This window comes from Siphateles boraxobius, unplaced genomic scaffold (assembly GCF_051911475.1).
Source record: "Siphateles boraxobius isolate OS27281-9 unplaced genomic scaffold, OSU_SipBor_1 20, whole genome shotgun sequence".
In the NCBI taxonomy this organism is placed as follows: Eukaryota; Metazoa; Chordata; class Actinopteri; order Cypriniformes; family Leuciscidae; genus Siphateles; species Siphateles boraxobius.
In genome coordinates this window covers 6,945,500-6,971,777 of record NW_027508811.1, presented here as the reverse complement: position 1 = coordinate 6,971,777, position 26,278 = coordinate 6,945,500, and the positions used below count along the sequence as shown (strand labels likewise).

General features: G+C 37.2%; 1 protein-coding gene across 4 annotated transcripts in view; it reads right to left on the bottom strand.

The window, feature by feature from the left end:
- Positions 1-26,278, bottom strand: part of map4k5 (mitogen-activated protein kinase kinase kinase kinase 5) — a 38,506-nt gene that overhangs the window by 9,885 nt on the left and 2,343 nt on the right. For 2 of the 4 annotated variants that reach the window (XM_077236488.1, XM_077236489.1), the window contains exons 3-20: positions 23,002-23,059; positions 9,531-9,621; positions 9,274-9,338; positions 9,115-9,170; positions 8,627-8,674; positions 8,482-8,524; positions 8,331-8,403; positions 6,740-6,871; positions 6,447-6,509; positions 6,213-6,294; positions 5,370-5,489; positions 3,662-3,740; positions 2,958-3,016; positions 2,049-2,116; positions 1,359-1,403; positions 1,116-1,158; positions 798-1,014; positions 12-97 (exon numbers count right to left, since the gene is read on the bottom strand). In XM_077236488.1, coding sequence (XP_077092603.1) covers positions 12-97; positions 798-1,014; positions 1,116-1,158; positions 1,359-1,403; positions 2,049-2,116; positions 2,958-3,016; positions 3,662-3,740; positions 5,370-5,489; positions 6,213-6,294; positions 6,447-6,509; positions 6,740-6,871; positions 8,331-8,403; positions 8,482-8,524; positions 8,627-8,674; positions 9,115-9,170; positions 9,274-9,338; positions 9,531-9,621; positions 23,002-23,059 — 1,428 coding nt within the window. The remainder of the gene's footprint in view (positions 1-11; positions 98-797; positions 1,015-1,115; positions 1,159-1,358; positions 1,404-2,048; positions 2,117-2,957; positions 3,017-3,661; positions 3,741-5,369; positions 5,490-6,212; positions 6,295-6,446; positions 6,510-6,739; positions 6,872-8,330; positions 8,404-8,481; positions 8,525-8,626; positions 8,675-9,114; positions 9,171-9,273; positions 9,339-9,530; positions 9,622-23,001; positions 23,060-26,278) is intronic. The other 2 variants (XM_077236490.1, XM_077236491.1) reach the window with 1 other exon arrangement.

Genomic DNA, 26,278 nt, shown 5'->3' with positions numbered 1-26,278 from the left:
CAAACACTTACTGGAAAATCTTTTCTCTCTTTCCTCAGGGGACGACCAGGAGGTGATTTTGACACATCTCCGTTTACACTTCCGTCTGAATCTTCCTCTACAAAGAGTGAGAGAGAAATTTGAAAGGTTTAATTATTTATCACAACTCTCTGGAATATGTCATTCTGATCGGTCAACTTCACTTGTAAAATATAGTTGAGTCCTGAAATTGGATAATTCAGCAAGCAAACTGTCTATCGTAAAATTAAAATGATCAAATCAATATTTCATGTCCATTTATATATTTGGCAAGTGGTTCCATGATAAACAAGGGATTCTGATCCCACTGTTGATTTATTGTGCAATAATATGCAACTGAATGTACATTATCGTTCAAAAGTTTGGGGATGGTAAGACTTTTTTTATAATTGTTTGCATAAAATAGATTTTTTTAAAGACATTAAAGTAATTTATAATGTTACAAAAGATAAATGCTTTTCTTTTGAACTTTCTATTAAAAAAAATGTATCATGTTTCCACAAAAATATCAATCAGCACAACTGCTTTTAAAATTAATAATAATAGTAAGAAATGTTTCTTGAGCACCAAATCAGCACATTAGAATGATTTCTGAAGGACGTTTCTGAAGTAATGATGAAAAAAATTTCCAACACAGGAATAAATTACATTTTAAAGTATATTAAAATAGAAAACAGTTAGAATACACATCTATATAGTCTCCAACACACACATATATGAGAGTAGTACACAAACAGCAGCCCTGCGTAAACATGATTGTATGTGAGGTGAGGTCTTACCGTGGTCTGCGGTGTGTGAGAGCAGTCCTGGGCTGCTGATACTCACAGACAGGTAGTCTGAGGTGGTGTGATCTGTGTTACTTCCTCTCTCAGGTGTGCTTTGTCTGCGAGCCACTGGTATCGGCCCGTTATCAGAACCCGGGAACCTCCGCACTGTCTGGCAGCCTTCGATCAAAGCAAACTCGTCAGATACACTGCTCGACCGGGCCTGAGAGGGCTGATGGGAAAGAGAATTGCAAAAACAAATGGGAATTTAAACAAAACATTCCAACAAATATAAATATAGCCATCTACGCTTTTACACAAACTCATAGTTACCTTAGGAGGCAGAGGTGGCGGCACTCCCTGTTTAAGAGTCGAACTGAGAGGGGGAGATGAAACACAGAAAGAGTGACTTAGTTGCTCTTTGTTTGTGATTGAATATTAATTTGTATTTTCACAGCACATATTTTTCAATACTAGTTTAACAGAATATGTTACTTTATAAACCCAAGTGAGCAAACCCAAGAAGAAAATAAACTCTTTAAGTCAATGTTTAATGATTAAAAGTGCCACACTTACAGATCAACTTCCTCAAAAGCATCTTCTAATGGAGCCAAATGTCCTCTTCAGAGACAGACAGAGAGAGAGAGAGAGAGAGAGAGAGAGAGAAACAGACAGAAAGGGCTACTTAGTTCAGAGGGGGAGATGAATCTGCAATTTTTGTGTGGTGTAATCAGGGCACACAATTAACCTTTTGCCACACCTGCCAATGGTGGATGGAAATTGAAAACTTGGTTGCCAATGGAAACCATATCACCCATAAATAAATAAATAATTTACATCATGCATTATTTTCATTAATTGTCTTTACTACTAAAAGCCAATTTTTATCTCATTTGTGCTCTTGGCGAGTGTTAATTTTAAACCCTGTGTGGAAGTTTCTATGGATCCGTTAAATAACAGCTACACAAACCAATTCTTTACCGTATAAACAACTCCTCCTCAACGCTCTTCAGAAGACTCCTTCAGCGGAGGAGTGCACAAAGGGATAGAGGAAAGGAAAACGGGGAAAAGAAAGAAAACAACAGAACAGTCAAAGTAGAGGGAATGCAGACAGAGCTCATGTGAGATGCTGCTGAAAGAAGGAAGTGCGTACAGAGATGACGCAGACAGTACAGGGAAGTGACTGCTGGAGGCGCTTTCATGCAGACGGCAGTAGCAGGAATCAAATCGGTTCATAAAGTCATTCAGAGGACTTTTAATAGTTACCTGGAGGTGATGGGGCCCTCAGTAAACGGGCTCCAGGGGGAAGAGAAATCATTGTCTTTAGTGACATCCTGGGGGGGGAAAAAACAAACAAAGAAATGTTTGATAGAGACTCATTTAAATACATGTCAGTCCGGTTTCATTGGACACCTGACTTGTGCAAATAATCTACTCATACAGATTTCGTCATCGAACATGTTTGGTTTCAAGCGTATCAAAAAACGACATTAGAAGTTTACTGAAGCGCACGATTATTCTGGAGTCTGTCTGTATGTATGTATACATATATAGTTCATGTATACATTTAAATATATACACAAACGCACCACTACTATTAAAAGTTTGGGGTCGGTTTTTATTGGTTTTGAAAGAGGTCTCTTTTTTCCCAGGATGTTTTGATAAAGAGAAAATATCAAATAACAGCATTTATTTGAAATAGAAATATTTTGTAACATTGTAAATGTATTTACTGTCTCTTTTGATCAATCTTTTGATCAATTAAATGCCTTCTAGCTGAATAAAAGTATTTTTGAACTTCTTTCACTTGAAAAACTAAAACAAAACATCTTACTGACCCAAACTTTCAAACAGTAGTGTATATTCAAGGGGTGGTATAATGACCCTTTTTACAATATGTAAATATGGTTATGTAAATTTTAGGGTTAGTGATGTCACTAACCCGGATGGAATGTTGTGTAGTCCCTATCAGCCTTTTGTTGTAGTCCTTAAAAAACGATTTCTTTAAAAGCAAATATCTTCCTTTGCTTTGAACTTTGAGCGTTGTAACTTTGCAGATGTTGTTTATGATCAAACAGCAACATTACACACTAACTAAAGTTAGAAAAGTGAAATCATAATTAACCACCCCTTTAATATTAGTGATGTGTGGACAATGTGTGATATTTCTCTCACCATCTCGGCACTCGCTTCAGTCTCTTTCCTCAGGGGAGGCTCAAACTGAAGCTTATCAACTGAAATACAGAGACAAGAGAAAAACCTTTAATGCATACTACTGTTTTTACCAAGCATGACACTGAGATGAAAAATGTCACCATAACTTATCTGCACTCATCTTTAACATTCTGTTCTCCTGGAATGCTTTGCACAAGAGTTGCTTCGTTCGAGTTGAAGCCCTCACATGTAGTACCATGTCTCCCCCACAGGGGGGCTCAAGGCTTACACTTCTAACTGAAGTTAAACTAAGCAGCTAAAACTCTCTTCAAGAACAGAGTAAGACCAAGAGAAGGCACTTATGATTGTGGTCTGTGGTCTCACGTTCACAAATGAAGGTTAAACACATCTCAACTTCTGAGCAAGGACATGGTAGACTGTAGTAAATATTGGCCATAACCCACATTCTAAACATAAAAGAGAACTTTGCATTTTTTAGAATCTAAATAATGCTATTTAGGACGTCCTCAGAGGGAGGTTAGTTAATCTTTTAAGGACAATGACAATATTATAAAATGAAATGTAAGATTTCTAGTCAAGCACTACATAGAGTGTACAAAATAAGTTCTGTTATCAACTGGAATTGTCTACGGTCTAAGGGAGATGGGATTTTTCAATACATCAGGAAACTCAATCATCATCATGATTGACAAATGCTCACGTACAGTTGATCTGTGATTGGGTTCTTTCAGCACGAGAGCTCCTGTTGTGAGACGAGCGGATGGTATGGCGCTCTGCAAGCGGCTGCGAAGCAGAGAAAGAAACGTGGTAAAAATATGTATACCACACACAATTTCTTGCACACATTTACCATTTAAAGTCATGCGCACACACACTCATACACTGAAACGGTCACATATTTACGCACATAAACTCTCACACACCAACATACATTTTAAGACATGGGGGGGGATTGCACCAATAAGGATTAAATTAAGTTTAAATCTAATCAAGGATTTGTTGAACTGGGTTTTAATTTAAATCCAGTTGTGTTGCACAATTTAAATTTTAAACACAGATTAACAAATTGGGATTGGGATTAGAATTCGATCCTGGGATTAAAACCTCCATTTACCATTAACATGATGGATTAGCCCTTGTAAATGAACAGCAACAATTTGACCACTAGAAACTCTCTCTTTGACATAAGTAGCTTTTGCAGATAAAGGATATAAACTTGTAAAATGTCAGCTGTCTTTATAAACTGCTATGCAGAGAGACAGTTAGAATAAAGGATTGATCAAGCAGGTAGTGAAAACATTGCGACAGTGCATATAGATTTCATAATCTTGCATAAGATTTCATACATGGAAATATATTTATAGTATCAATTATTGGAGTAATATGGCAGCTGACTTATGACAAAAAAACCGAGATATAAAAACAACTGGCATTCACAGAGTGTCTTAGTCTCAAAATCTTTGATAGCAAATCAAACCAGTGACTAAATGGAAAACTTCACATTGTTTCTCTTAGTAGGATGAAAATAATCTGTTGTTTAAACTGTGATTAAATTATAAATAGAAAGCTATCAAAGAACGCTCCCTTTACAAGGGAGCTGTCAATCAAACGGTGCAAGTTAATCAGTGTCCGAGTTCTGGACGGTAGCCAAAACTCCCGTTATAATCAATAAATCACTTATTTACATCCTGTATGCACTGTTAGTTATGATGAAGGCATTCGTGAGTGCAGAAATCGAGTTGTAATGACGCGATCACTTCATTCATGCGCTCAACATGTCTGTAATCGGCTACAATGCTCATCACTGCAACCTTTCATGCCACGATATAAATATAAAGCTATAGATCTAAATATAATTCTATAATCAACAATTTTCACGATTAGTTAACCTTGAGAGCTGTAATAGATAGTATGACATGTGGAAATCTTTCAAACTTTTAGCACATTTTTACTATTACAACTGCAAAGATGTTAGCCAATCACAGCAGTGGGCGTATCATACAGACACGCCCCTTAAAACAGAGCATTCAAATCAGAGGATAGAATCAGGGAAGGAAAAATGCCTTTAATTTCTAAATCATGACCATTTTTAATGTAAAATTCATACTAACATTATAAGTGAACCCCAGGAAACATAAAAAAAAAACAATTAAAACAATGCAGTTCATGACCCCTTTAAAGTTATGGAGCAACCGGATTTAAGTTAATCTATCTTAAATATAAATTAAATCCAGGATCAAAATAATGCTTTATATGTAAACCTGCTTATTTTTAAAGAAGGTTTTAAGTTTGGAACAACAGAATTTTAGATAAACCTTGATTTAATCTAGATTCAAGCTTAATCCTTATTGGTGCAACCCACTCATAGAAACCATATTTCTCTCTCATAGAAGCACAAGTCATGTGTTTTACCTCCAAGTCATCTTCATCTCCTTGGCTGAAGTGAGACTGATGATTATCAGGGTTGTTCATCTTATCGAGTAGCTCTAAAGCTAATCGTCGAGTCAAACCTGTCTGAGCCACAAATAAGTGCTGCAAACAAACAGACAACGTAGTGAGTGGCTGCTTGTGATGTGCCCTCTGTAATATTCATATTCAGTAATAATTCTATCTCAAATAAATGCAGTTCTTCTGAACTTTCTATTCATCAAAGAATCCTAAAAAACATTTCCACAAAATTTCCAACTATTTTCAACATTGATAATAACGAGAAATGTTTCTTGAGCCCAAAATCAGCATTTCTGAAGGATCATGTGACACTGAAATCTGTATGATGCTGAAAATTCAGTTTTGAATTCACAGGATAAATACTAAATATATTAAAATAAAATAAAAATTGTAGTAATATTTCACAATATTACTTTTTTTTTACTGTATTTTCAATCAAATGAATGGAGCTTTGTTCACCATAAGAGATTTTTTAAGATATAAAGGTCAGTGCACAATTGTCTATATTATAAGTGACAGAGTTTATTGCTGTGTCCCAATTCAATTAATAATACTATGCCCTAAAAGTATGTACTGTTTTTGTGAAGACAAAGTATGTACTGTTTTTGAGAAGAAAAAGTACTTTTGAGTGTGTAGCTGTCACCGTTTCAACTAATTTTGAATACTATTTAGGATGGATAGTATGCGAACTGGGACGCAGCACACATTTCATTGCATGTACACATAACACTTCCAATAAACGAGTTAAAGACCTGAACTGTGTGGAACCATAAACGGATACAATGGAGATTCAGAGAAAATCTTTACCGAAAGCAGCTTCTCAGCTGATGGTCTCTTCTTCGGATTTTTAGTGAGAGAAATTTTAACAAAATTATGGAAGGCTGCAGACCTGTGGAAAAGCAAGACAGATAAGACGGACAGAAACGTAAAGAGATGATTTATGATTTTAATTGTAAAAGTCACTGTTCAGTATACAAAGTCTATATTTCTGTATTGCTCAAATATGCAAACATGAGCATAAAACAGGCCAGAGAGACTCACCATTTGGTCTTGTCTTTTAACTTGGGTGGCTGAAAGTTGCTTTTAGACATCAGAAATAAAGCCCTGTACATACACACAGAAAGTGAGATAATAAATAAAAAAATAAAAAAAAATTATTACATAATAATGTGAGGATGTGGTGGTAGTTTAATGGTTAATTATCTTGGCTCTAAACATAGAAGATTTTTTGTGTATAATTAAGTTATTGAGACTCACAATAACTCTGAGGCCCAGAGCAAATGCCTTGGTTAAAAACGCAACAAGTGTGTGTGTGTGTGTGTGTGTGTGTGTACCTCATGGGATGGAGGTCAAACATGGGTGGCTGTAGCTCTGCCAGTTCTATGGATGTGATTCCAACAGCCCAGATATCACACAGATGATTATAACCCCCATTCTTCTCCACTGCCGCCACCTCTGGAGCCATCCTACACACACACAAACACAGAGCAGTCAAGACATTAAAGGTGCAGTAAGCAATTTTTGAATAACTCTGTTGAAAAGTGGATTGGACCGAGCAACAAAACACTTGGAGCCAATCAGCAGTAAGGGACAAGTAGGAGATAGATTTTTTGAGAGCTCAGTGCACAAGACAGACATTAGCGGAACGATTAAAGAGAGAGAGATCAGGGAGAAAACAAAAGAGGAAAAGGCCAGGGGAATATAACTTTAAAAAGAATGACTACTATCAGGCAAGAGGTAGGACCCGCGAGAGATAGAGACATGAAAACGGATGTTGATGTTGCTTTATTTCTTCTCAATATGTGAGTAACTTTGGTTTTGCTGTGTTTCACAGAACTAAGACATGCTTTCTTTTGCATTAATACACTCGTGTGTCATCTTCACTTGTTTGTTCATTTGCATTATTATTATTATAAGCTTGGAACGTCTAAACCACCTCCACTGCCCGTTTCAAGCATTCACAAAGTGTGTCCGAAAAGTGAGATAACTCCTAATATAAGTTTTTTCTTTTGGTTCCTCTTTTAGGGATTGCTATTACCCCTTGATCTTGTCACATTTGTGATATTTTTGTCAGCCAATTTGGATTATCTTGTTATGTAGGGAGCTGTTCATGAAAACGATACACCAAATTTTTCCCCCCAGACTTTCCCCAGTTTAACCGATGAAGCGCCATGACTTTTACGTTGAGTAGAGCTGACTAGCTTTACTCTACACAACAGTAATAGCAAGGCTATGAAGTTGTTTAGATATGAACAAATGTCTGTGACTTGTCTGTTGACTTTAAAAAAAAAAAAATTTTCCAGGCCTTAAAAACAGTTTTATGACTGCCTTATATTTTTAGGTTTTGTATGTGTGAGGGGAATCTGTGTTTCTAACATTACGGTGAACATAACGACTGGTTCTGCCTGTGTGCTCAGTTCCCAAAGATTATCATGAACTGAAATAGACTTTATTCCTCTTTTTATCTGTTTTTCATTAGGAAAAGACACAAAGTTGCAAAACGGTTCCATTCATTGAAACTTGTAGAGCTACATTCTTGTCTTGTAAGCTGTAACTTAGTGTGTCTATCCTCGTCCATCCGCCTGTGTTGGCACAAGTTGCCCACCCCAGATTCCAAGAAATCCCATGGGAGCCATTCTATCCTAAATGAGGCATTTATGGCCACATTTCATAGTCTTTTGGAAGACTTTGAATGTTTGATCATTTCACTGCCTGAGTGCATCTAAATGTGCTCTGCTGTTCTTATGGTAGATTTCCATTTTACATTCTGGAGTATTCTACATTCTTGTTTTCTGCACTGAAAATACAAGGCCGTAGATGTTTATTATGATGCCGTTTCATTTTTTGATATTCTTTTCAGACTTTTTAAACGTACTTTCAAATGTAGCTTCATCACAAATCATAGACAGACGGAATGGGGCTTACCAGTAAGGCGTCCCAATAAAGGATTTTCTTTTTGCCATCGTGGCTGTTATTTTAGCGGCGACTCCAAAGTCCGCTGAAAAAAGGGAAGAACTTTGTTTAGTCAAATTCAGTAACACACAACCACACAGCAATTTTATTGTTAATCTCTCACCTAATTTGACATCTCCATTGTCTGTGAGCAGAATATTCGCCCCCTATTGCACAATGAGCTTAGAGTTATTAACAAGCAGGGGAAAATATGTAATGTGAAACAGGAAGAACACCAAAAAGATACATTGATTATAACACTGTATTACCTTGATGTCTCTGTGCATCTTTCCTTTGGAGTGCAGATAACCCAGACCCTAAACACATACATACACTTGAATAATCTCAAGATGTTTAAAGGATTAATTTAATGAAACAGAGTCTCTACAGCATTAAGGCCAGTTCACACCAAAAGCGATAACTATAACAATAACTATATTTGTGACCACACTAGTGGACCACATAGTTCTGTTTATTCTAAGCGTGCGCTGCAGTTATTTCGTCTGCCGCTTTAAATGCTTGGATTTTGATTGGCTGTAAAAAAAAAGAAAAGAAAAAAAAGAATGTTCATCAGCTGGGAAAAATCTTTATAAAAGAGATTTAAACAATATCGTTGCTCTGTGCCGTTGTGGTGTGGACTCTGCTATTGTTTTATATTAAAAAATGTTTTAGAACGATATATTTTACGTTATCGTTATAGTTACCGTCCTTGGTGTGAACAGGCCTTTAGATCATGTGAGTGTTTGAAAGATCTTACCTGTAATGTCTCTCTGCAGACATAGGCGATCTGAAGCTCAGAGAGTGGACCTGTAACTGCACATGTACACAAACACACACATGTTCAGTGGTGTCATACAGGATAAAAATACAGGGTGTCAATTCAACATGGAGATTTTTAAACACACAACCATTTTACCATGATAAATGTCTTGTAAGGATCCTCCACCACAGTATTCCATACAAATCCACAATTTTTCACGGCTAAAGAGACAGAGAGATATCTTTACAAAACATATATGTATAATTTAAACTTAAATGTGAGGAATTTAAATTAAAAATACATCATAATATAGGCATCTAAAATAAATCCAATAGAAAATAAATTATTATAGATTAATTTATAATAAATTATAATAATAAATTAAATAGAAAAATCTAGTTATCCATTGTTACCAGAGGTAACTGCCAAAGTAAGCCACAATGTTGTGATGGGTGCATTCCTTCACCATAAAAATCTCCTGCTGGATGATTGAGAAATCATCACCTAAAAAAGAGCGAGGGAGAGAGAGAAAGAAAGTGAATGTTATTGATCAATCACGAATCAGTAGATGACAGCTGTAGAAATTAAACTGAAAAAAACAAGACGGAATAGTTGGATGAGATATGGAGAGCAGATGGCTGGTTGTTGTTCAGTGCTGAAAGTGATTATTATGAACTAATTAGTCTTCATACTTCACCTTAGTGGGTTTTTGTGATTTCGTTGCCCATTCAAACAGAACCTCGTCATCTAGAACTCATTCACTCTTAGTTTATCTTCACACTGCGAGCCTTAGCGCTCAATTCTGATTTATTGCTCAGATCCGATTTTTTTTGTATAGCCGTTCACATTGTTGTTTTAAATGTGGCTAAAATCAGATTCCACTGCGAACAGATCATCATGGTCTTGGACTGACCCGCATGCTCAAAGAACTATAAAAAGATGACACGCAGAACAGCTACCATACAGAAAATTGTGAAAAAAGTGACTAATTCCTTTAAAATACACACAATTTTGTTTTAAAATCCCAAGTCAAATAATTAGATGCATCATGACGTGGGCTCTGGCCTATTAAAGAAGAATGAAGACGACGTTATCAGCCAAACACACATACCTCTTCCCTTCACAACCTGCTTTGTTAAAGCAGTGAATCACACACCTGTATGTTTTAAACAGTTTCCATTTATCGTGTGACTCATTGACCACGCATCTTCACCTTGAACACATGATCTGTTTATGACTTAATGGCTTCAGTACAGTGAATACTGCATAGTTTCCTGCAGGTGGCGCAGTTTCCTTTACATAAGCATTGGTCGTCACTGAGATGCTCTCAGAATCTCTTGATCTGTTCACAACAGCTGAAAATCTCATCACTCACAAAACTCACGCAAAAAGATTATAGACAAAAGAAAAAAAGAGAGAGAATATTAATACGACAGCGTCCTCCCCTAGAATATACAAGGTAAAAAATATGAAACCCAATATTTTTAAAATAGAAGCCTTTCAAACTTGTTGTTTGACCTCAACCCAAAGATGGATGTTAACTGACTGTAACCACTTCTCCATTCTGCTGCAGACCTTTCAACTGAAAACTCACACACAAAACACAACCACCTGTTTCACACGTCTTCATGATTAGATACAGAAAGAAACATAGCTGTCAGAACATTAATGACTGGAAGGAACAACCGTTTGGGGCAGTATGCACTTGAGTTTCAACACAGGACATCTGCAGCATCACAGTGCATGGCTTTGTGTGACAAACAAGAAACAACACAGCTATGAAGACAAGCCTACAAGGTCTGACCACTTCCTCTCCACTCAAGACAAACAGGCCATGCCCAAGAGTGTGTGCATGTGAGATAATGTGAGAGAGTGTGTGTAAAGGACAGCAGCAGGGCCTGAGGGTTTGTCTGTTGAAAGCTGAACTGAAGCTGAAGCTTCCTTTGAGCTTGATGCACTTCTCAGTGAACAAGCTGTAAGCATTTAGTAAGTGTCAATTTTAATAAATCAAGCTTACCAATGACTAAACTCGTCCCTTTGGCTCAATCACCCAGCTTCAGGATCTTTTGGATTTCCCACAAACACAGAACTAATTACAATTTGGTGGAGGATAAACCACTTGTGAGATTTTCACTGCAACTTTACATCATTATACAGCCATTTAGATTCAAGTGCTAGAAATATCCTTGCATATCATCACAAATGCCCCGAATGAGGGTTTTTAAAATGATCATTACTTTCAAATATTTTCATGGAATAGTTCACCCAAAAATACAAATTCTGTCATCATTTGTTTTGGACCCCATTGACATTCTTCAAAATACACTACCGTTGAAAAGATTGGGGTCAGGAGTAGTTTTTAATGTTTTGAAAGAAGTCTCTTATGCTCACCAAGGCTGCATTTCTTTGAACAAAAACACAGTAAGTAATATTGTGATATAGAATTTAAAATGTAATTTATTCCTGAATTTTCAGAGGCATTAGTGCATTGTCACGTGATCCTTCAGAAATCATTCTAATACGCTGTTTGGTGCTCAAAAATATTTTGTTGTTGTTGTGGAAAACAGTTGCTGCTTAATATTTTTGTGGAAACTGTGAAAACATGAGTTTCTTCTATGAATAGAAAATTCAAATAAACAGCATTGTTGCAAACAATTTATTTCAAATAAGTGTTAAGTCCTTACTGTCACTTTTGATTAACTTAATACATCTTTAAGTAAAAAGTGTTAATTTCTTTTAAAAAAAGAAAGAAAGAAAAAGTCTAATCCCAAACTTTTGAATGCTAATGTGCCTTCTTACAGTGCATCTCCGTGGACTATAATTACAGCATAATATGTGAGGTTTGTCAACAAGGGAGACGATTCTACTAACACATGTAGCGTTTTGTGGTTTCCAAACAATTTGTTTGCCACCAAATTGTTTTTATAAAAGTCTTTTACACCAAAGCTAACAGACAGCAAAATAAATTTATTAGGAAGGATTTAATTAAATTCTAACTTTTGATGTAACCATGTGAAATTATTTAAGTACAAATTTAAAACTAGAAAAACGACTTCTGTGAAAAAGCCTCACTTATCTTGAGACATTCATACGCAACTATAACGTCACTGATCAAATCACCTTAAATTCTCTGTCAACAAATTGTTATCTGGTATCAGAAATTTGTATCAACTATCGAATATATTAGAACTTGTGTAAAACAAATCAGAGAGAATCCAGAAGAATAGCCCAAAAATGCTTTAAGAAACAAACACATGATCTCAATCTACAGCAAAATAATTAGCCAGCTCCTTGTGATAAATTTAGAAATTAATGGATCATGAAATGGGTCCCAAATTAAACATCCACCCATAACTTCATCTTATTCACAATTATTCATGCTCTGCAAATTTTATAGTTGGGATTCATATTTAACATTTCCACAAACCAAACTATGACAAAAACCACCCATCCGCTCTCAGCAGTGGAAAGAGCTCCCAGACTTCCACAGTAAAAAAAATGCCCTCTTGACAGATATCCCACTGGTTATGGTTTCTACGATGTGTGACTAGATCATTTCTATGGGATGGGGTGTAAACAAGCCAATGAGCAAGCAAAGAAATCTGTCATCTACATCAACAAGTGTCTTAGCTGTCAAGTTTTGTCCTTACGTGCAGTGTGCAGTCCGTAACAGTGTGGCTACTGCAAAAAAAAGTTGTGAATTCAGTCAGCTTTTCAGTTCTCCATTAGGTTGCCATTTGTGGTCACGCAAAACTCTACACAAACACACTCGGATTCACACAAAAACTCCAGCTGATGGGCTTCTTTTAAATGCGACTAACATACGACAAGGCAAACGCACACAACTCTCACCTGCTTTCCAGGTGGATATCAGATTTGCCTTTTTTACATGCACTTTGTCCAGATGTTAACCAATCTGAACAAGTTACTACCAAATCTAAACAACTTCAGGTGTTTGATTTCACATGACACTGAATCACTAACAGAGATTAACAAAGAACCGCATCATGCGATCTGAAACTGACACTATCTGAGAGTGACATTACAAATGCTCACACGTCATTTAGTAAACACTTAGTAATATAAAAGGACACTCGGCCTCTATTGCGACTGACGTGTTGGAAATGGTTACGTCAGAATTCAAGCAAGCAGAAAGCATCCAAGGACACTTGTGAAACAATAACTTCATTCTCTATCTCTACCTTATTTTGCAATGCAGAAGTAAGCTATTTTCTGTGAATGTGCGAGACTTTCGATTCATTAACCACTATAGGTAACTAGAAGAATAAAGTACAGTAAATAATAAAACTATTAGTCCATTTATGATCACGATACTAAAATAATATATCATCTTATTTTATTATTGTGATCATAAACGCACTAAACGCTCACATTGCTCGATTGCTTTTGTCCGCCTCGCTGCCTGCTGTGAGCTGTGAGTTTGTTTGCGTCGTGGCTGTCTAAGCCTCGTATTAGCTTCGTATTTCCTTCTGTTTTTCCGTATTTCTCTCTTTATTCTGTTCTGAACCATCATTTAACTCATAATTACAACTCGGACTGTTGGCCATTATACGGCTGGAACCGCAAATACGGTTTGAACATTGATTGTTGGTCGTAGAGCGAGACACTGCTTCACTGCTGCTCGCCCTGCGATCGACTGCTTTTGTCAGCCTCGTTGCCTGCTGTGAGTTTGTTTGTTTTCCCATCTATCGTGCGTCACTGTTACAACTCGGACTGTTGGCCATTATACGGCTGGAACCGCAAATACGGTTTGAACATTGGTTGTTGGTCGTAGAGCAAGACACTGCTTCACTGCTGCTCGCCCTGCGATCGACTGCTTTTGTCAGACTCGTTGCCTGCTGTGAGTTTGTTTGTTTTCCCGTCTATCGTGCGTCTACATTACACCCATACCACTAAAAAGACGGTTTTTACCCAAGACTTGAGTCATAAATTAGTATAAATATTAATAGCATCACTGGTTGCATCATTGCTAACTTACTGTCCATCTGTTAAAATGGCGAATATATCAGGTGTATGTTATTTACCTTTTGGTGCAGATGAGAACAAATCTGAATTGCTCACGGTGCAGTCTGAATTAGAAGCTGTAGAAAAGCAGATCCGTGACCTTCTAGAGAGACAAGCTGAGCTGAGAGACCGGCGTTTAGCTCTTGAAACATCACGCGCTGATGCACACGGATCAGTGATTAACGTTAGTAACCCGCTGACGCTGACCTCGTCTACTCCGTGCGTTTCTCAGCATTGGTCCCGAGCGTCCAGGTCACGATCAGCCATGGTTTCATTCACTCCGGCTCCAACACACCACCACGAAGCCTGGGTGGTTCCGCGGAAGCCGCGAGCCAGGACAAGAATCTTTTCGCCCCTCCCGGTTTTCGAGATCTCAACTCAGAACCGATTCTCCCCTCTTCGTGAAACGGAACGCGATGCTGTGATCATCGGCGATTCCACCGTCCGACACGTCCACGCTACGTTAGGTAAAAGTAAGGTGCACAGTCACTGCTTTCCTGGTGCTCGTGTTCTCGATATCACTGCGCGGGTAACTGAGATCTTGAACGGTGACGAGCGCGTCGGAGCTGTTGTGCTGCACGTGGGAGCTAACGACATTAGGCTGCGACAGACGGAGGTTCTGAAGAAAGACTTCAGGAGCCTTATCGATACGGTACGCAGCACATCGCCTGAAACATCGATTATTGTGTCTGGACCGCTTCCTACGTACCGACGAGGGCATGAAAAGTTCAGTAGATTATTCGCGCTAAATGAATGGTTGTTGTCATGGTGCAATGAGCAGAAACTGATTTTTGTAAATAATTGGAATCTGTTTTGGGAGCGACCGAGGCTCTTCCACGCTGATGGCTTACACCCAAGTAGAATCGGGGCAGATCTTCTGTCGGATAACATCTCCAAGATGTTAAATACCGTTTGACTAGTAACCAAAAATCCAAATCACAGTCTCTACTGCACCAATTTAATCGATATTAATACTAGTGTAGAACATTGCATAGAAACTGTGTCTATTCCTCGTTTACTAAGATCAAATAATAAATCTACTGCGGGATCTAGAAAAAATCTAATTGTTATTAAAACAAAAAATCTCGCTAGTAGTGAACAAAAACAATTTCTAAAGCTAGGTCTCCTAAACATTAGATCGCTCACACCTAAGGCGGTTATTGTAAATGAAATGGTCACAGATAATAATTTCGATGTTCTGTGCCTTACTGAAACCTGGCTTAAACCAAATGATTATTTCGGTCTAAATGAGTCTACTCCGCCAGGATACTGTTATAAGCATGAGCCCCGTCTGATCGGTCGTGGCGGCGGTGTTGCAACAATTTACAGAGATACCCTTAATGCTACTCAGATAACTCGTCATAGGTTTAATTCGTTTGAAGTGCTTGTGCTAAATGTTACGCTCTTAGATGTAAGAAAAAAAAACACATTATCTCTAGCATTGGCTACCGTATATAGACCTCCAGGGCCTTACGCCAATTTCCTAAAAGAGTTTGCTGACTTTCTATCAGATCTTTTGGTCAACGTCGATAAAGCATTAATTGTTGGAGATTTTAACATACACGTAGATAATTTAAATGATGTGTTAGGGGTTGCGTTTACAGATTTATTAAACTCCTTCGGGGTCAAGCAAAACGTCACCGGACCAACTCATCGTCTTAATCATACACTCGATTTAATTATATCATATGGAACCGATCCAACCGATATAGATATTGTACCGCAAAGTGATGATGTCACTGACCACTACTTGGTAACTTGCATATTACGCACTGCTATAATATGTCATGCTGCGCCACGTTATCGACCAGGTAGAACAATTCGTCCATCCACCATAGATCATTTCTCAAATAGCTTATCTGATCTGTCCCAGCTGCTGCCTGAACCCAAACAAACAGATGAACTAGACAAACTAACTAGCACTATGAGCTCCATTCTCTCTAGAACATTGGATATTGTTGCACCCATTAGATTAAAAAAGGTCAGAGAAAAAAGTATAGCACCATGGTACAATAATACTACGTATGTTTTAAAGAGAGAAACCCGTAATTTAGAGCGTAAATGGAAAAAAACTAATTTAGAGGTCTTTAGAATTGCGTGGAAAGACAGTATGTCACGTTATAAAAAGGCCCTTAAAACGGCCAGGGCGGAGCACCTCAGCAAATTAATAGAAAACAACCGAAATAATCCAAGGTTTTTATTTAATACCGTGGCAAGACTAACAAATAAACAGACGTCGTCTGAACAAAATACCTCGTTACAGTTTAGTAGTAATGATTTCATGAACTTCTTCACCGAGAAAATTGAAAGCATCAGAATCAAAATCGTAAACGTTCGATCTCTGCTCGCGCCTTATAATTCAGCCGCAATTATCACCCCGCAAGAACAATTACAATGCTTTACAACCATAGAACAAAAAGAGTTAAATAAACTTATCACTTCATCTAAAACAACAACATGTTTATTAGATCCTATACCAACTGAACTACGGAAAGAAGTGTTACCTATAGTGGAAGAGCCTCTTCTCAATATTATTAACTCATCTTTATCTTTAGGTCATGTTCCAAGAACGTTCAAGCTGGCAGTTATAAAACATCTTATTAAGAAACCACAATTAGATTCAAATAACCTAGCAAATTACAGACCCATTTCGAATCTTCCATTTATGTCAAAAATATTAGAAAAAGTTGTGTCTGCTCAACTCGGCTCTTTCTTGCAAGAAAACGACATCTATGAAAAGTTTCAGTCTGGATTCAGGCTAGGGCTGCAACTAACGATTATTTTGATAATCGATTAATCGGACGATTATTTTTTTCGATTAATCGATTAATCGGATAGAAATTAAATTAGATTTTTTTTTTATTATAACTAAATAAAACCGTAAATCAGGGTATTTATGTGTAAAAGTGTACTTTAAAAAGTGCAAAAGCCACACATTGAGTTTTACTAATATCAATATTTGCATTGTTTTTAATGATAATTGCTGATGGCAAGTTGACAAAGATGATTATTGTTAAAAAAATGATATCCAACATATTATGTTTTAACACAATTTTTGTTAAAACAAATTTACACAGACATGTTGTTACGATGTGAATATCTGAACTAAAAACAAACTAAAAACATCTAAAATATATAATTCATTTAATTTTATTTAAAATTAATTATATATAAGGAATATAAGGATAAAGAATATAATATATATTATATATATAATATATAAAAGAATATAATATAAGGATAAATTGATTAAATAAATATAGAAAGACTGAAAACAATTGTGTGAATGTAGAGCCGCAGTAGATCGCGTTTGAAAAACAATTAAAACTTAGTAGACAAATGCTATAAAAAGAGAACGGAATGGAGGTAACGTTACCCAGCAAGCTAACAGGCTTGAGTAAAGGACAGGAGAAATTGTGCATTAGTGCACAAGCATTCGCTGAAAACCACTGAGTACAGTGACTAAAAAACAATATTTTACTGCTGCTGTTATTAACTGCCTTTGTATTTAATGCTTCACTTTGTAAACACCGTTTTAATTTAACCTATTTCTGCGGTAGCGCTATTTTAATCCATCACTTACGTTGCGAGCGAACTGATTGCACAACCTGATGCTCGAGACAAAATACAGACATCCCGGAAGTCCCGGGAGTCTCCCGCATATTGATTGCGGCTCCCTGATGCCCGCGAATTAGTTCAAACTCCCGAAATCTAGAGCGCGCAAGCAAGAGCTCGCATGCGAGACAGAAGAGACTGCTCCAAACCGTGTAGCGCGCGCGCTCGGCAGAGCGCCTGAGGGAGAGAGACCTTGCGTGTGTGTGCGTACCATAGACGGTGCGTACCAGTAAACGCTCCCCGTGACGTAAGCAGACCAACTAATCGATAATGACATTCGTTGACAACGATTTTCATAATCGATTATAATCGATTTTATCGATTAGTTGTTGCAGCCCTAATTCAGGCCACATCATAGCACTGAAACTGCGCTTGTTAGAATCACAAATGATTTACTTTTAGCTTCGGACCAAGGCTGTATCTCAGTACTAGTTTTACTTGATCTTAGTGCTGCGTTCGATACTATAGATCACACAATACTCTTAGATCGACTACAAAATTACACTGGTGTTCAAGGACAAGCATTAAGCTGGTTCAGGTCATACTTATCTGACCGCTACCATTTCGTCTACTTAAATGGAGAAAAATCGATTATAACTTTGGCAAACTATGGAATGCCGCAGGGATCTGTGTTAGGCCCTTTATTATTCTCAATATATATGCTGCCACTTGGTAATATTCTAAGGAAACATGGAATTAGTTTCCATTGTTATGCTGATGACACTCAAATATATATTTCATCACGGCCAGATGAATACGCTAAATTATCCAAATTGACAGATTGTGTTAATGATATAAAAGATTGGATGACGCGTAATTTTCTTTTATTAAATCCAGACAAGACAGAGGTAATACTTATCGGTTCTAAAAACCGTCCACAAAACCCTTCACAGCACGACTTTAACATAGTAGGATGCCCTGTTACTTTATCCGCTACAGTAAAAGACCTGGGTGTTATACTAGACCGCAACCTGTCTTTTGAAAAGCATATTTCATATGTTACAAAAACAGCCTTTTTCCACCTTAGAAACATTGCTAAGCTACGTAATATGCTATCAGTCTCTGATGCAGAAAAGTTAGTTCATGCATTCATGACCTCGAGACTAGATTACTGTAATGCTTTATTAGCTGGTTGTCCTGCATCTTCAGTAAACAAGCTACAGTTAGTCCAAAATGCAGCCGCTAGAGTTCTTACTAGATAAAGAAAATATGATCATATAACACCGATTTTATCATCACTTCATTGGTTACCTATAAAGTTCCGTATTAAATACAAGGTATTGCTTTTGACTTATAAAGCTCTAAATGGTTTAGCTCCAGTCTATTTAACGGATCTTCTATCGCCTTATAATCCATTGCGCTCTTTAAGATCACTAGATTCGAGGCTTCTGGTCATTCCTAGGATATCCAGATCTACCAAAGGAGGCAGAGCATTTTCACATTTAGCTCCGAAGCTCTGGAATAGCCTTCCTGATATTGTTCGTAGCTCAGACTCGCTGTCCCAGTTTAAAACTAGACTGAAGACGCATCTATTTAGCCAGGCATTCATATAAATTTTTTATCTTACAGTTACTGTAAATTCGGCCTCTAGTTCATAAACGCCAGAGGAGAACTGGCCCCCGACTGAGCCTGGGTTCTCCCAAGGTTTTTTTCTTTTTTTTTTCTCCATTGGGTCATTTGATGGGGTGTTAGGACACCATTAGGTCACTGGATGGAGTTTTTCGGTTCCTTGCTACTGTTGCCTTTGGCTTGCTCAGTTGGGGATATTCAAATTAATTAACCAATTATACCAATGATTAGCTCTACCAAACTTGGATGTCTTTTTTTTCCAGTAATAAACAAACATTGTTAAGTTGTTTTGATTGATACTGTGAAGCAGCTTTGATACAATCTGTATTGTGAAAAGCGCTATATAAATATATTTGACTTGACTTGACTAAAATACCTGTTTGCAATTTCAAGCAGCATAACAAGCTATTTTCGTACAGCTAAAATAACTGGATTATTTGTAGCACAACAACTTTATGATTTTGTTTCAGTCTTTTTAAGTGGAACTTACCCCAAACCAGAAGTGCCTCCCATATTCTAAAACAGATTAGGCTCGTTAGGAAAAAGGTGGATAAGCGCTTCTCATTTCAAGCTTGGAAAGATGATTGCCGCAAGTTGTTCCCAATACACGGTATAAGCATTCGAAACTCAGAGCACAGACAGAAATGAGATTGTATGGAGCAGCATTTCCTGCAAACCGAGATGCTCTGAGATGCTGAAAACACCAGATCATGTGTAAATGCACACAGTGCCACACTTCATTATGAAACACGGACCGCCAAACACACTAAGCCATTTCGTGATTGTAGTCATTATGATTAATCGTGCAGTCTCACCCTTTATTAATACATTCATGTCAACATAATAAACACTCAATATATGACTGAATTAACATATTCTGACTCTACCCATGGTTAGCTTTTCTTTCATCAGGCTCTTAATGATTTAAATAAACTCTTGGGATATTTAATGTCAAACAAAGCCATAAGAGCATGAGAACAGAACAGCTTTTACACAAGCAGGGTTCCAGACTGCGACCAGATGTTCACATTTTACGACCTTTTTTCCTGCGAGTCAAGATCAAGCGACAAACTAAACGAATGTGCTGTGCAATGAAACCGCGCTACTCGTTTGAGCTGCATTGCACGAACCGTTTATCAGCTCGGGCCAATAATTGATTGATCTCGAGCATGCAACACTGTTATTACACAGTGCTGGGAGATCCAGTGAGAAAGCTTTTGAATTCGCTGCAGAATAAATAACATCACTGTGAGACCTAGTGAGGAGAAGAGTTTAATTTCAATGCGGAATTCTCTGTTATAAACCATAGATATCAGATCAAACAGCACCGATGTGGAAACCAGGAGAAACATTGTGCCATGAAAGATTTTCAATCAACAAATCACCAACATTCACCATGGAATTAATATAGCAACACTAAAGGTGGGCGTACACGGTGCGAGTTCGGACAATCGGAAGGTCGTGAGATATCGCACACGTTACGAACCAGTTAACCTGATAATCGCGTCAAAGCAGCTGGTACACGGCACGACTGTCCTGCACGAATTTTATCCTGAACTGGTGGCAATCACGTGAGCGCTGCGCTAAACACAGAAACAGAGCTTTCAATGTTGCAGGCAACAATAGCTTCAGATAGAAAAATGACAGAAATGTGTGTGCAAATGATTGAAAAGCAGAGAACAGTAGCCATTCCTTTCAACATAAATAACTTGAGAGAGAGAGAGAAAAGTAAGTGCGTGTGTGTGTATGTGCACGCTATATGGTTGCTGCCACTGAGGTATAGCCCAATCGATCTAGCCTGTGACATGGTTGTGTATGATTTGGCAATAGGGGACAGCCTATACGCTGGTGAAAATCAGTACGATGCCCTGAGGGAACTCAGTATGTGTCTTTGGCAACATGCCCTGAATGTAATGAAAATGTTTCGGGGCAGCGCAACCTTTTGGTCAAAAGTTATAATGAAATTTCTAAAAAAGTTAATACATTTTGAATAAATTAGCCTATTGCAATGAAACTGGTCTTAATAGATCTCTTGGGTCACGCCGAGAACATAGATACCAAGTCTGTCGTATTTGGCAGGTCTTCCTTTCCGCCATCTTGATTTTTATTCAATACATACTTTTTCGAACTCCTCCTAGACCGTTTGTCTGATTTTAACCAAAATAAAATCGTATCATCTCCAGACTGTACCACCAAAAAGTTATGGATTTCGTGTTGATAGATGTTACCGTTTTCATATACCGCAGGTCAGAAAATTTGAGGTATGATGCCAAAATTACTCTAAGGCTGTATCTCTGCAATTCCTTGACATATTGACCCAAACTATGTATGTGTTGTGTTGTTGTCACCTCACTGTCAATTTCATAATTGTGTTAGAAAACCGTTAATTCATATTATTAGTGACTGCATGATTGTATGACTGTTCGAATATGATTATTCAGCCATTTTGCAAAAAATCCTCTTAAAATGCCTTTAATTGCTGATTGTTGCATTTGGTCTGACACTCCCAGCCATGTTGGCATGTCTTATCGTCTTCTCTGCGCTTGGCCCTGACAATTGTTGCTTGCAGCTATATTTATTGTTTTTACTTTAATAAGTGCAATAGTAATATATTTCTATCAACATTTCTTCAAGTTAGATCAAACTTTTATTATGGTCGGTTGTAATGCATACCTTTGAGTTTCTGTACATTTTAATAAACTGTATTATTATTATTATTATTATAACTAAAGTACACTACTGTGCAATAGTAAGTATATTTATTATAATTACAAGTTAAACCAAACTTTTGACAGGTTGTCGTGAAGACCTTTGAGTTTCTGTGTGTAATGCTGTGTATATGATATGACGATAGTTTTATCAAATTAAATGGTGAAATGATTGTGATGTGACTCTCAGAGCAGATTTGGGGTGTATTCCAGAAAGCAAGGTGATCATGCCCCCTGAACTCTCAATTGATTAACCCACACCTTGCCTACTAAAGGTATGCATGTTACAAAACTACGGTCTGGAGTAAGTTCAGTCAACTCGTAAGTATGAAACTCAGAGGTAACTGTGACCACACAAAGACTTCTCAATTCCAAGAACACAAAGAACAGACTTGCTTTCTCATGGTGACCAGTCTTGCCAAGCTACCTTGAAAGAACAAACTCAGGACGCGAGAACACAGAACGCATCCTAACAAAAAATGTCATAACCTATTAAACCATTTCTTATATATTATTATAGACTTATTTTACTACTACTTTTGTTTAATGCCGATTTACATTCTTATGGATTCTGTGATTCCGTTCACGTTTCCTGCATTGTGGAATTCATAGGGCTGTACATGGTATTTGCCAGTTAAATGTGTGAGTTATTTATTGTGTTATTTAAGAAGTGTATGCAATTAATAGAGGTCGAGATCCCATCTCAATACACTACATAGGGCTCTTCGTGGCCATTGAATAGATGCAGCAAATGTTTCAGCTACGCACCGGTATGGTAATATTTGAAAAATGCATATCGTACAACATCCACCAACATTCATGTACATTCATGTACATCAGTCTAAACGATCATTAATTTGTTCTTTCATGCTGCTCTGGTAAGAACAAAACAGGATGTGTCATGTGAGCTTCACCGCAGACTTCACACCACACCTCCTTGAGCACAACAGAATGGCTTCATACTCACCGGGCTCAAGTTTGATGATCTTCACTGCTGCAAGTTCTCCAGTGGAGATGTTTCGAGCCTGCAGAATACAAACACAAGGAGGGCAGAATGATTGAAAGAGCGAGAATAGTTTCCGATTCAAATAAACACTGGAATGTGCATGTGTAAGTGAGAGCCGTGTCTCTGGTGGAAACCGCCTCATCGTTTCCAAATGGAAGTAGGTCGACAGCCATCGAAACACATGAGCATACACAGAAAAGAGACTTGATGGTCATCCATTTGTTACCTGTTTTTTAAACAACTAACTTTAGAATTCCCACACTTTTTGTGTGTTCCCATACCTTTTCCACAAATGTTTTATGATAACAAGATATGGACTTAAAAAAACAGTTTTATAGAGATAGAGGGAACTCACAAAACACGATAACATTTTAGAATTGTATGCATTTCCATGCCTTCTCCAGAAAACACAATTTCCAAAATTCCCAGACATATACAGATTTCCTATCACAGTCTTATAATCTGCAGGTGTCATTTAACAGTGCATAAAAAGTGTTTATCTTAGGACTGAGCAAGATAAATGGGTACAATAAACAAGTATGATTTTGTGTAGGTATGTGTGAGACAACAAGACATGTCCACATCTGAGAGAGAAAAACAAGTGTTTGGAAGGAAGTTACATGTGTGTTTGTCTCACTGAGGATCAGGCCACATGTACCACCAATTCTTGTCTATACCATTCATCGATAACTACACACAACTAAGTAAAATGGAAACGGTATGTGAATGCTTTACACTATCTTACTGTACTGTAAAACACAGTAGCAACATGGCGGCTTCAAAACAGTTATCTGAACCAGATAACTCTTATAACATTTTTATTACTAAGCAGGCCAGATAACGGCATCCATAGCTCTAAACCAGTATGTATAGGCCTACTCTGTAAGCTCTGTAAGTATGTAGGCTTCTCCCGAAAGACATAGCCATTCCGATCACAACTTGTAATTATGTCTTATTATTTGTAGTTTTCTGTTTTCTATCCGCTAGCCTGCTAACTAACATTACAGTATTGATGTAGTGTTTACTTTAACTTTTGTAAGTACTTGCTTTTGTAAGACTGTTCACCGCCCTATAGGAAAATTAACCATGATTTTGTAATCGATTACTGTTTGTATTGCCATAGTTTTCCGACAAATATATTTAAACGGTGGATAACATCGCCTCTATAAGAAAATTACAAAAAAAAAACATACCACTGTGAAACGTCTTGTGAAATCTGTTCAGCACAATCCTCTTGTTTGTTTAACACTGTCAGGGTCTGAACCAGGCTCGAAATGGTTTGACATTTAAGCCATCGTTAATATTTACACCTTAGTAGAACTCGTGGTTATGAAGGGGGTGTGACATTTCCCGAACACACGCTAAGCGCTGCCAATCACAAAACACTGGGCCAGCTAATCAATCACAGCACATTTCATATTTTGGAAAAAGGGGCTTCATCGAAAACGACACGTTCAACCATACTGGAGAGAGAGGAGCTGTAATAATGTAAAATATGTGGAAAATAATGTGTTTTTTGAAAAATCAAGCATGAAAACATATTCTAGTACACAACATACTGCTGTGAAAATAATGTACTTATATATATATATATATATATATATATATATATAGTGTTCTATGAAATCAGGTTTTTTTTCTTAAATTTTTTTTCTTTTCTTTTCTTAGTTTTCTGTCGTAGAGGTTTGATTAAATTTTCATTAAAAAAGCATGTCTAATCAGATGAATTCATAAAACTTCAACAATTTAAAATACTATTCAAATTAACAATATTGGTGTACAAGATTTTTTTTTTTAAGTCAAGTTGTTTTTAAAAATAGTGTGGAAAAATGTCTTGGTGATTTTAAACTGTATTTTATTATTTATTTACGGCATTCTATCAATTTTAGTAAAATTGTCTGTTTGGTCAAAATTATGTCTCTGCTGTTTTAAAAGAATAACTAACATTTTACTTCCCTGTCAAATCCCTCACGAGAAAAAAAGGCCATAGACCCTATTTGTAGACCATATAAAAAGTCCCTAATGTAGTCGGTCGGATCAATGCTAGACCCTCAGATCACATAACCAGCAGCCACACACCCAGCCAGGAAGTGTGCTCAGCAATCAATAACAGTAAATGTAATACGCAGACACACGCACACTCCTGCACTCTGCTGAATGAATGGAAACTACAACAATTCACCAGATTTTCAAGCACTTCCAGACCGCTGGCTACATCCAAATTCCTGGGGGACAATGAGTGTGTTTAGTCTCCAAATAAACAAATTAAACACTCATGTTGCACACAGACTCAAGCCAAATGCAAGTTAAAAAATCTTTGATCAAAGTTTCCATGAGATCAAGTATGATTTATCATCATTTAACCTCCTGAGTATAATTTAGAGTTCAAACTCAAAAGATCCCAAATGCCTTTTCCATTTCTCATACTTATTTCTACTACTGTACATTTTCTGTAAAAACTTATGAACACAAGTCCCAAAAATGAATTCAGCTTATAGCCAGAATGAACCAAGAACTAGATTTTTACTTTTTCTGAAGAGTGGCAGGGTGTTGCAATGCAGTTGCTAAAGTGTTCTTGGTGGCCTGGGTCATAAACCATGTGAAAAATCATATGTATGGTTGCTTAGAAAAGCAATAGCACACATCATCTCTACATACTGCACGATTTAAGGTATCATACATGACTATAGCACACACGGTGCTGGAAAAGTTATATGGTATGGTAAAGTTCAATAATAAGGATTATTAATTTGTTCAAATCTGTTACTCCGTTATGAGCAATAAAAATAATAATAATAGAGATGCTTGCCACTAAATTCATCACCTATTTAATTTCCTAATGGTTTTTTATATTTTTGTTTGTTTTTATCTTTTAAAGAAACAGCAGAGGAGTGTTCGCTAAGGCCATTTACATATTAACACTACCCAAAGTTCAAAACAAACCGCTCTTTTGTAGGAAACAAGCAACCCACACATCACTAATTTAGTCAGAAGCTTATTGGGTTAGTGCTACTGGGACATTTTCTGACCTTATATGGCATTTTTTCTCTTGAGGGATTTGGAAAGGCAGTAAATGAACCCATGGCAGGATAACGCAAGGTAATGAACGAGTCTCTTAACATTCAGAACTTTAAATCTATGCAGGATACTGACCTTCACCTTCCACGTGTGGCATGATGATGCATTTCAACATTTCATGACTGCGGCTTTGCCACACTTTAAGAGTTTGTGGCTTCCC